Source organism: Diadema antillarum, unplaced genomic scaffold, assembly GCF_040938485.1.
Source record: "Diadema antillarum isolate AM-2024a unplaced genomic scaffold, OU_Dant_1.0 seq00000009_RagTag, whole genome shotgun sequence".
NCBI classification, from domain to species: Eukaryota; Metazoa; Echinodermata; class Echinoidea; order Diadematoida; family Diadematidae; genus Diadema; species Diadema antillarum.
In genome coordinates, this window is record NW_027271131.1 from 157233 (window position 1) to 169778 (window position 12546).

The 12546-nt window shown below is 39.5% G+C and overlaps 1 protein-coding gene across 3 annotated transcripts in view; it reads left to right on the forward strand.

Annotated features, from left to right (window-relative positions):
• The window catches only part of LOC139725030 (la-related protein 1B-like), a 40643-nt gene that overhangs the window by 12853 nt on the left and 15244 nt on the right, over window positions 1-12546 (forward strand). The window contains exons 1-5 of one of the 3 annotated variants that reach the window (XM_071636119.1): window positions 4503-4847; window positions 8198-8292; window positions 10472-10534; window positions 11309-11666; window positions 12286-12525. In XM_071636119.1, the coding sequence (XP_071492220.1) occupies window positions 4799-4847; window positions 8198-8292; window positions 10472-10534; window positions 11309-11666; window positions 12286-12525 (805 nt within the window). In that variant the 5' untranslated portion in view covers window positions 4503-4798. Of the gene's footprint in view, window positions 1-4502; window positions 4848-8197; window positions 8293-10471; window positions 10535-11308; window positions 11667-12285; window positions 12526-12546 lie in introns of those variants that run through there. The other 2 variants (XM_071636117.1, XM_071636118.1) reach the window with 2 other exon arrangements.

The following is a 12546-nucleotide window of genomic DNA, read 5'->3' on the forward strand; positions in this document are numbered from 1 at the left end:
TCTTCATAGTTGGACATGAGAGAAAACTTTAAAAATGTTTTATGCAGTGCTGATACATGTAACTGTGTTATCTTTATGTTCTTATAATGTGAAATGTCTGAAGTGACGCAGGAATAAAAATCAGTGTAATGCAGAGACACACTACTTTAAAATTTGTGTGTAAATGCTCGCATAGACACACAATGCATTAAATATTTATTTTTCTTCATTATCCTGGCATTATTTCTTTTACCTTTTGTAGTACTGTATATTTCCTCTTCCTCGTTCTTTATATGAATTATTTATGTATTATGTATTTATACATTTGCCGCTTAATGAGAGTCGTGCCAATTTCATTTGTTATTGTGTTTCCATTGTGGAAATTCAAAACCATGCATGTCTAGGTCATTCTGCATCTGACCCTCTCATAACAGGACATGAAATAGCCACATGCCAAACATGACACAGATTCCCACCCATGGGACTGTGGCACTGGCATGAACCAACTACATATTAATGGTGGTGTACATAGTCACTGCCTGCTGTACAGCCCATTAGGACCTCCTGATGTAAACACACTGTAAGGAATACAGGAAGAATGTAATCAGAGGCTCGCCTTTGTAGCATCATCAAGTATCCCGGGCATTCCAGTCTGTTGGCATCTGGTAGAAGATTAATTGATGTCAACAGAGGCAAGCGATTATGATGCAACAGCCAAAGGTACATGTGCTGTAGCTTACATTTTGTTCACATCATTGCTGCTGTTATTCATACAAATTTCATTTGAATATTGATACAGTGCATGAAATTTGTTATTGAACAAAGGCAGTTGATTAATAATGTACCTACACTGGAAGTCTTGGAGAGTGATTAAGGCAGAATGTTATTAAATACATACAACTTTTAAAATGAATAGATAAACATACACTCAAAGGCAAGTAAATGGGCCTGAGACCAACTTCACACAAAGCCCAAGTTTTTTGTTGGGCTGGTGCTACCAGTGAATATGCTCTGCTCATTGTAGGATTGACTGTACGGTTGTGAAATGTAATAAATGGCTATATGAAACTGCAACAGAGCGCCAGCCTGTGCAAATGTCTTGGCCACAAGTACCAGTATGTCGACGCAAGATGTGCAGTCCAGTGGCAGAGACATTCATCTTCCTGTGTGTTTGTATGTAGTATGATACAATACTGCCCAGTTGCACAGTACTTGCATTTTGGCTAACAAGCCTATGAATTTGGTTTCGGATACAGTGTTGTAGAAATGTTGATACTCAACACGTGTGCGAGGGGAATGGAGCGTTTCAATTTTCATGGTAATGCAGGGCCAATGTTAACTATCCTTTAAAAAAAAAACCAAAACCAAAACCAAAAACAGTGCTACCTTATCATTCATTTGCTGCAGAGATTGTTCACATGTGGAATGCATGCTCTCACACACACATGGACACATGCTTTGTGGCAACACACTGACACACTAGGAATATGTGTACGTACATAGTACTTCTATGTGTACACATAGTGAAAAGGCAGTGCCATTGTGTTTGTGAATGGGCAGATTTAACACACTGCCACGTCTTGAGTGTGTGGAAGCTAGAGACTGTGCCCCTTTGTGATTTGGTCTGTCCATCCCTGATATGTGTCTGCTGTACTCAGGGGAACTTGTGCCTTCACAAGTTGGCTACAGGAGGGCTAGTAAAATTTTTCTCTTGCTGATTTTACCTGCCCTTGGGCCTACTTCATATTTTCAGCATCTTGAGCTGCCTGCTAGTTAGACCAATAGGCCCGAATTCACGAAGGTGGTACAAATGAAACCATGGTTTAAACCATGGACAAAAACCATGGTGCGCCAAGTGTCGCACAGAATATTTCTTTATGAAATTGGTCATTTCGTGGACAAAATGACCGTTTCGTTAACGAAATTGTCATTTCGTGGACGAAATGTTCATTTAGTTGCAAAATGTTGTCATTTCGTTACAAAATAATCATTTCATCGACGAAATGACTGATTTCGTAGCGAAATATTCCATGCGACACTTGGCGCTCCATGGTTTTTGTCCATAGTTTAAACCATGGTTTCATTTGTACCACCTTCGTGAATTCGGGCCATAGAGGGTGTCGTACTGTCAAGCATCTTTGGTCTGACAATATGGTACGAGTGACTCACATGGCCAGTGTACATGTACTTTGTGCTATTCATTCTCAGGTTTTTTTTTTTTTTTGGGGGGGGGGGATAGGTACACTGTAATACAAGTGAAATATAGATTTGCAGTCCGCATCTTCCTCTATATAGTAAGTCTTGTCAGTTAAAAGGTGATTTCCTTTTGGCAATTTGATGATGATGATAAGCTTATGAAAATAATGAACATGAACTGGGTTGATTTAGTAGGCATTTTGAGATATGGTAGTACCAATTGTACTGACTCTATGGTCCATCTCTTACAGGGTGCTGCATAAGCACGTGCCTGATTGCCCGGGGCAAGTAAAAATCTAAGTCGGGCAAATGTTTTGGAACAATGAGAAAAATGCTTGCCTGATTTGAGCAAGCAAAATGTTTTGAAGCCACCCTAGTTCCCAACACTTTACATGAAGAAGTCCCAATGCAATCCAACACCAACACTCTATCAAACCATGTTTGTTATTCCACACATTTGCTGTATATCTTTGGACTTTCTTTTTGGGCAAGTAAAAGTCATGTTTGGGCAAATGTTCTGCAACAAATTGAAAATCTGCTTGCCCGACCAGGCAAGTGGTGAAAAAAAAGTTATGTAGCATCCTGCTCTTATAGTGGATATATGCCAGAGCAGTTTCTTGACATAATTCAAATTTTTATCAGAACTGTAGTGCAAGGTTTGCATGACTGTGCAAAAACTGTTGAGCATAAACTATTAAATAAGGATCAAAAAATATTTAGCTGTGTGAAGTGAAGTGAATCAATCAACTACATTCTTGTGTAGGTCCTTGGGAATAATTATCTATGCATATTGAAATAGCATTAATAAAGTAGTCACTTGCCTTGTGTAACTTGTGTAATCATCTTTCCTCGTGATTTTTATGCCGCATTAAATCTAAGAATGCAAGATGGTCATCATTGGCAAAGTGTTCATTCTGCCTCATATCAGTAGCTTTTGATCTATTGTAACATTGCATGAGTAGGGAACAGTGTATCCCTCTGTCTGATGCTGGTAAATTGCACTGTATAGTCACATTTAAAGGGATCGGATAGTTTTGGTTGAGACCTGATTTCAGGTTTCTAACATTTTTTGGTGAGATAATGAGAAACCTCTTATAAGATATGAAAGAGCATGTAATTCTATGAGGAATTAAATGTTTATTCCATGAAAATTGGTTTTGAAATGACTGAGATATCCAAAAAATAGCAATTCTAATAAAGTGTGGGACCCACACTTTATCATGATCGCTTTGTTTTACTTTGTTTTTGGATGTTTCAGTCATTCCAAACCCGATTTTCAGCAAATAAACTTTGAATTCCTCTTAAAATGGTATGCTCTGTACTATATCATACAGCTTTAAGTGTTTTCTTGGTATCTCGCAAAAAGTTAAAAGCCCAATTCTCATCTCCACCAATACTGTACCATCCCTTTAATCTATTTCCTTATGTGATGGCATGACATGCAAAAAAAAAAAAAATGTGTCTAGTCAAAAAATGCATGTTTACTCCTTGTTATAAATGTACAGTAATTCAGAAAAACTGGGCAAACTATGAATAAACAAGCATTAAAAAATACATATCAGGGCTCGGATGTTAATGGTGGCACAGGGCCACTAGAAATTGATGCCAGGCCACCAAATTTCCAAAAAGGTTAGATCTTTATGTGGCCCACTTGGGCAATGAAGATTCCAAATTTATTAATGTTTCCTTTTATTTTTGGCTTATACGCTGTACATCTCTTTTTCGGACCACCAACATTTTAAATTTAAAGATTTAAGTAGCATGAATGGGCCACCAGAGAAACATGTTAGTGTTGAGTTCTGAAAATATGTACTTAGCGACAGATTTAGTGATTTGTTGCTCATAAGTTCTCATTGTAGATCAACAAATAAATCTTTATTATATTGTCTTCCCGCTGTCATTACCAGCTATCATTGCCTCAGCTCATTCGCACAATACACAGAGTGATGGACAGATGTGAACTCTCTATCAATTCAACGCCCAAATATTGGCGCTTGTTTGCCGGCACAGTTTTGTCAGAGATAGATATGATGGGAACAGGTGTTACAGGTCTCACCCTTGGCATGGGTGTGTGGTGTGTGGCCGTTGTCCGCTGTGGATATGATAATGATGCAGTAATCTGTGCCCTGGTAGCTCACCACGTTGTCTGAGCTATCTCGTTTGTGCCTGCGGGCCATGTCATTATTAGGGGTCGAGTGCGCTGCTCTATTGGTGCTCGTCTGCGGCGCAGAAGGAACATTGTGACGTGTGGTGTGGTTGGTGGCACCAGGAGCCCTGCTTTTTTGCTCCGCAGCTCGGGCACAGCTTCTGGAAAGGCGCACTTACGGCATTAGCCAGCACTGTCTTATTTAGAGCTTCACAGTTTTGAGTTACAAGTTCTGAAATGAGCAGAGTTTTTTTTTTTTTTTGGTAGTAATATGATAGTCTTGTTGCAGCCACACATGTGCCACTGCCTAAATGTTACATGTGGAACTTTTGCCGTTGTCACTTTGAGTGGAAGACTATAAAAGATCATGGCCTTACTGTGGTTGAGCTGTTGATATCGTTGTGAAAGTGTCGCAAGTGGAAAAACCCAAAGGAAGGCAGAGCTGCAGCTGTGGGAATATTTGAGCATCGATCAATAATGGCCCTATCAGGAAATGTATGGAATTTTACCAAAGCCAGTCTTCTTGGTAAGTGAAAGTGTACTGTTTTGTGACGTCTGAAATCAAACCGAAGTAAATGGTGAAGAGAATACATACAGAACTTGCAAAAACTCCTTCATAAAGAGTATCACTAGTGCTGAATGTCCATATAAATTGATTAACAAATAATGAGACTAGTATGCTGATATTTTGTTTGCCGAAATAACTGATTGTTCTTTAATTGTCATACAGCTATTTGTTGTGAATAGTTCTATTAATATCAAACTGACAACTTGTTTTATAGTTTGTTTATTTTTATTTTTTTGGGAAAATTTAGTTGTGTTAGTTCAAATTATTAATCTGCTCTTTAACAGTGTAGAATTTTCATATTGCTCCGTAGTGTATTTATATGTATTTTTGGAAGCATATGTTATTGACATACACAGACTCTAGCAGGTAATCATGTAGCTTTTTAAAAATCTAATATTTGTTTTTCCATCAAAAATAGTTCAAACATGATACATACTCCGTGCAGTGTGTTTCCTGTCGTCTTCATGGTTGTTGAAATGTAAGAAGTGAGTGCAGGCAGGCTTTCTGCATGGCACAATGTATAAGTAGGTTAGGAGTTGGCGTTCCTCACCTGGGTGAGAATGGTGGCTGCATTGTCAATGAGCTGTGAAGAGACAGCTGTTACGGTTTAGCCTGCAATTTGGGCTGCATGTGCTGTACAAATGGTGTGATTTTGGACGAGGTGAATACTGACCTACATAAAAACAACCATGATAGGCCTTCGCATAACTTTATCTTTCTGTTGTAGCGCTGTACAACATGTAGGTTCTTCCAATACTTCAGATTTACTGTACTACGCCATTTTAGGAACTCGATTGCCATGAGGTCTAGTGTCATGCACTGTGAATTTGACATTTGAAAAGAGGTCTAGTGTATCATGCCGTTACGAATAATAATAATAAAAAAGTAAAGGAGCTCCTCCATCATGAATTGTGCAATTTGTACGTTTATGGCATTTGTTAAATAAGTCAACTGCTTGTTTATTTCCTTTCTTTTGAAGATGAAATGAAGGGAGGTGTTTAGTCAAAGCCCCTGAATTTCTGTTTGGTTTTTGTGTATTTTCAAGGTGCACTCGCTGTGATATACATGTATGTTTCTGTTCAGTGATAAATTTCTAAATTCCCATTGTCAGTTTCCATGTAATATGCTAGTAAATGAAATGTCATGATTAGGATCGTGGTTTACGTTGTCATGTACTTCAAACTATTTTTAGCATCTTACCAGAAACCAGATTTAGTGTACAGTAGCTTGGAATTACACTCTTTGTGATAAATTTGCATTTCTTAAGACCCCGTAGCAATGGAAGACTACTGCAAAACCAGAAATGTTCATGTGCATGAAACTTTTTGCAAATGTTGCGAGGAGCCAAGATTCGCAAAAGTAAAATGTGTGGAGGAGTGTTTGTCTACACAATGCTTTGAATGCCAGTGGCAATTTGTTTCAGGCTGCAGAAAAGGCCATTGGTTCCAATTCACCAATGTGCCATGCCATAAATGTTTCTGGTTGTACAGTATGTAATGGAAAGATTGGCCAGACTACAATTGTATATCAATCTGTTGGAACAGAAATTTGCTCGTCAGCTGGTATGTGCACCAAAGCGTATAACATGCTCATCACTAAAGGCAGTCGAAAAGAGCAGAACAAACTAGTTCAATAGAATGAATTGTTATGGCTGCACTTCTCTCTGCTTGGACCAAGCTACCATGCTGTGCTTCATCATACTGTGAAACATGTAGGTAGGATAAACTATGGTATCAGACATTACGGCCTGCTGAAATTGACTGAAAAGCAGAGGATCACAGATCATGCGCGAGCGGCAGGCTTTTGAGCCCAGGCTAGTGGCTGTGCCGCGACATGGTGACCTAATGCGTCACCGGCTATAAATTAAAGAGGGCGCAATTCTGCCTGGTAGCCCGTGAAAATCACGATGTCCCAACCAGACATGATGGATCTCAAGGACAAATCCCCACTGAGTGGGCGTCGATGTCTCAAATTTCAGGCCAGTGACCAAGATTTTAATTTTGAGATATCTTGCCATCTCCTCTTTCTTTTCTTTTTTGAAACACTTTCACCCAAATTTGAGGAGAAGCACTTTTTCCCCAGTCTAACGTGATCACTGGAGTGTGGCGTGGCATTAGCACAAGAGCGATATTTCTCCAGCTGTGTTCTCATTTGTGGCAGCTTCATTAAAATGCATGTGTACCAGCAGTCACATACATGTAGTCTTAATCCAAGACTGCATGTAGAATTACTCCCGCACCACACTAAAAGTATACTTTAGCGCACTGTGTGCACTGAATACAATGTACATGAACCTGTGTCACAGATGCATTGTGAAATAGATTTTTGTTTTTGTTTTGGTGTATTAAAAGTGGATCAGCCCATTTATATTCCGAGTATGAATTGATCTTTTTCATGAAGGTAAAATCAGAGGGAAAAATTACATCTACATAACACCAATGATGTTTATATTTATTCTCCATCTGGACCAGTCCGTAATACCATGCAAACTTTCATGTATGAGTAAAGATGAAGTGCCACGAGGAAACATTCTTGAATAAAGCTTGAATAAGTTATGCTAGGGGATGTGATATCTTATTGGAAAGTTCCTTTGAAGTTTGATGTGAGTGTCAGGGTAGTCATAATTGCATTACATGCAGAAACATGTTCAGTGTTTGAATAGTGGAAGTGTAAGGGTAATCATGGCACGGAATAATTTCAAATGGTTGAAATAGTTAAATCATAACTGTAACTGTTGTAGACGGTTTATTATTATTTACAATAATAGAAAAAGCAGATTGTGTTTGTACCATTTAGTCCTGCATATCTGTGGTCACTCTTCTGGGAATTGGTAACTTACATAATTACTTAAATATCCTTCACAGTGATCAACAGAAGTTCATGACATTGACACAAATAAATATGATACATAAATAACTATCAACCATTTTCTGATGTTGAAAATGTAGATATGATTTTCATTTGCCCTCATTTGACTTTTGTCTGTTACTGTATACATGTACGCCATGTAATTCGCGATCGTGGAGTCCTGTACTGAACGGAGAAGTGTACACTCGTACGTCACATTCACATCGGGATCAGAGTCAAAATTTTTGTGTGTCTTTAATTTTGCGAATAGCACCAGATTCGCGAAATTCACAAAATATTCGGCGTATACAGTAAGTGGTGATACACTTAACAGGTGAAGTAGAAATCATGGTCATTTCTCAGCATTGTGCTTGATGTATATTTTGTCTCTTGTTCCTTCTATCATTACATTTCTTAATGGAGGGTCCTTTTTTTTTTTTTTTTTACTTTGCTACTATCAGAGCACAAGGAAACCCCGGCAACAGTGACTGCATCGGTACCAGCAACTTCTGCACCATCTGTTGTCAAGGCTGCGTCGAAAGTCAGCAACGCAGTGGTGAGTAGCTAGTGCTCATCTGGGTGGGGTTTGGGGAGGGGAGTGTCTATCAACTTGTGAGTGTTTTTTCTGTTGAGCATGGAGCTACGAAAGCTCCATAGCATGTGCTGAGCCATAGATGTGAGATACGTTGTGTAGTGGAGCTGATTTATAATAATCCCCACCAGTGATTGGATGAATAATAGGGTGTTAAACTTCCAATTTGACTGGTAATCATCTACCAGTTGGTAAAAATAAATGACTCTATTCTCCCTCCCCCCCCCCTTTCTCTCTTTTTTTTCCTTCTAATTTTCCAGTTTATATATTCATCTGTTTATAATAGTAGATAGATAGATATTGCTACTGGTATAGTAAATGGATGGAAAGGGATGAAAACCAACTTTGTCGGTGACAGGAAAATTTTCCTGAGAGAGAGGGGATTGATTTGAATGTACCAGTAGCTAAATAAATGTTTAGGTAGATAAGTGGAAAGATGAATCAGTGATATAATGTACAGATAGATGGATTGATAAGATTGGTAGAGGAGGGGAGACAGATAAAGATTGCTTCCCACCTTGAAATGAAGCTTTGCAGTGTAGTTGAATGTTGAAACTACCTCACAGAGATACACATTGTTATTAAGTCAATGTAAAGCAGTTTCAGAAATTGACCTATGATATTTGTACACACTAGCATCTCATGATGGCTGGTTCACAACTTTGAATGTGAGCTTGTTGCATTAAAAAAAAGGTGATATTTGCGCATGAATTTATTGCTGCATTGTTTTAAAAAGAGACACCTTATTCCATACTTAAGCAAAGGGAACATGAAGAGGACAATCGAGCTCTCTGAAGCAAAAAAAAAAAAATAATAATAATAATTATAATTACTATGCAAGAGGCTTTATATATATATATATCATACAATGTAGGCAGTAGTCACATGACCAAGACAGATATAGTACTTGCAAGTTTCAGGTTTTTAAGGATTACATAGACAGTTAAACAGACAGTCAAGTGCTCATGCATGTGTCTTTATGTCTCTCCTCTTCCTCTCTGCTGTGATCCAAGACAACTTTCTCTTGTGTCAAATTTCTCTGAAAGCAAAAGTTTTCCATCAGTGAGATGCTTACTGTGAATGATCTCATCAAACTAAAAGGAACAGCTTAACAAACAGAGAAAATTAGGTGGAGTCGAAGGGTATCGAGAGAATAAGCCAGTTCGTAATTAGCTCATGTGCACGTTGGTACAAATGACCTTTCTATTTTTTTAGTGGGTTAGGCACTTCACTCATATTCAAAGCAACATAAGGCATACCGGTAAGTTTGCCCGGCGTAACAATTTATGGAATTCGTGTTCAACAAAAAATGATCTTGCATAGCGAGACCAGGTGACCAGAATGGTCCGTCAAACAACCCTCGGGGGAAGCATCCATCTCTTTGTTTTGTATTGAATGCATTAAAGCATGTTTATATTCGTATTGAATGCATTAAAGCATGTTTATATTGGTATTGAATGCATTAAAGCATGTTTATATTGGTATTGCCAAATACCAGGTTTTCAGTCAGTGGATGTAATGGCAGTATCATGTACAAGGATTGCATGAATAACCATTATATCACAGAACATTCTTATCTCCGTGAATTTAAAAACCATCATGCATTTTGGTACCAATGAACTTTTTCTGCTCATGCGCAAAGTAGAATTACGAACTGGCTTAATTGGCATAGTTTCCTGTTGTGTTAGCAGTCTTCATGTTTCAGTCATATGATTTGACTGTTGTTACACTGTTCTTACAATTTATTGTGCTAGTTGAGTATAGGGAACACAATATTATGCCCTCTGCCCGTTGGATTGTTTGTTAGTAGAGTCTGTTCAGTTGTTTGGTGCTTTAGTCCACTGAGCTATTTATAGTGGACTGTGTAATGGTTAATGACACTTATTTTACCAGCTCACTCAGTGGAAAGTCTTCGTTTTCAATGGCCATAGCTTGTTGAAAGAGAAAGGGAGAGTGAAGATTTAAAGGGTGAAATTGAACTTGCCATAAAAAAAAAAAAGGTGAATATTTAGGGCCACAGCCTAGATTGAAAAGAGTTGTTGCTGGTGAATTTTCATTCTGTGCTAAGGAGTTGAGTGGTTTCTATGGATATTTTGATAATGATTGTGACATCATCACGTTTATATGTGGTCCTCCGATGCAGGCGAGTGATTTCAATGACCTGAACAGCTGGCCGTCTTTGGGCGCTGCAGTCAAGGAAGGAACGGTGAGTAGAGATCGAAGATTTTCAAGCATGAACGCACACTCACACACATTACATACACACAAGCATGACATACACACCCCAATATGATTATGATACTCACACACTTATACACGCAAACATGCACACACATACACACACATACACACACACACACACACACACACACACTCACTCACATAGAGACATTACATATGTATGTAATTGTGCTGATCCTCTTCTTCACTTTCCCCCAACCTTGCAAAAATGTATACTATTGAAAGTTTTGTTCAATTTTTTTCATCGGTGTAAGCATTAAATGCCATGCACTGGAATATGGTAAATGTATGACTGACAATTCTGAAGATTTGTAAAATGTCTGCAGTTCTTGAGAGAGAGTTTTGCATAAACGTTGTGATGTATGATGAACCAGGGAACGCAGCCAGTCTGATGCAGAGATCAATTTTAATACAACAAGTCAAAGATTCCCCAAAGGTCATTTGCATGCAGATATTTATTACAATGTACTTGTGAATACATTTGTTCCTTTGCCATATTGAATGCATAGCATACTAGTATCGGTCTCAAAATGAGGAGAGGTTAATGTACATTGAATGAATTGTAGCCTAGAACTTACAACACTAACAGACTGGCCCCTGCAGTATCATTAATGAGAATATGAAGTAAGGGAAGAGGGATCCTTTGCAAGAGAGTTTATCCTATCATCCCGCGTCCAATCATGTGTGATATGTACAGTGATTGTTGTTTAAATTTATTGTTGTTATTACTTTTTGACAGGACCCTCAGTCTCCCAGGCGCAAGAAAGAAGCTAGTTCTCAGGGAGGAGCTAAGACACCCCCGCTCACCGGTCCAGCCACACCCAGCCCCTCCCCACAGCAGGCATCCCACCAGACTGAAACTGTCTCTTCTACGAAAACCCCCAACACCAACGCTGCCGCGACCGGTGCTGTGTCTCCCCCCGTGCCACCCTCGGAGTCGCCAGTGGCAACCCCACAGGAGGCCAAGGACGTGAAATCGCCAGCAGGTTCGGCAACCCCGCCCGCTGCTCCTCCTGCCGCCAATGCCTCATCCAAGAAGGAGCGTCATGAGAGTGGGCAGGATGGGCAAAAACAGAACAAGAAAAATCGTGGTAAAGGTATAGATTGCAGAAATGTTCGTCTGATGTACGGTCTTGATGATGAAGAAGTTTGAGAGCTGTCGTAAAGAGACTTAGATTTAGACAATTTAGACAATATGACTGATCATTGTTCTTGTAGCGATGGTGTTAAAGTTTCAAGCTGATTGTCGTCAAGCTGTAGCTGTGGCAGTTAGAGTTCTCGAAAGCAATTTGCAGAACAAAGTCAAGTGACCTGCATGTACAGTCAAACCCGCCTATAGTGGCCACGCAAGAGACGAAAAAGTGGCCATTGCAGACAGGTGGCCGCTGTAGACAGGTTCTTTAACATGCTTTTTCTCTTGGAGGGAATTGTTTTCAGTGGTTGTATACAGCAGGTGGCCGCTATAGACAAGTTGTTGCTAAGACAAATTTGACTGTAGTTTGTTGTTCCTATCTAAAAGAAAAGAAAAATGTATTACTACACACATTTGAATTTTAGAATTACCTTTAACTGGAGGCTGAATATGGTGACATAATGGTATCTAAAGTTTCAAATCGTGGAAAACAGTTAAAAAAGAAGAATACTGTTGTACACATTGAGTGAACCAAAATGAAGAGGCTCATTGTGTACCTTGTGTTCATGCGTCTTCCTTTGCAGACAAAAAACAGAAGTGGATTCCTCTTCCGCTCGACCCGCCAGAGCCGCGCAGCAAGGGTCGTGATCCTCGAGGACGCAACCCCAAAAGCGACGGCAGGATGCGCGAGAGGCCAATGAGGGACAGCGACCGGGATACAAACTGGAGGGAGGCACCTCGCTCTGCAGGCGACCCTGCCACCGCCAAGAGGCCGGGAAGGGCTTACGGAGAAGGCAGAACGAGTAGAGAGACTCTTACCAAAGGTATGTAAACCTCCCAGGATT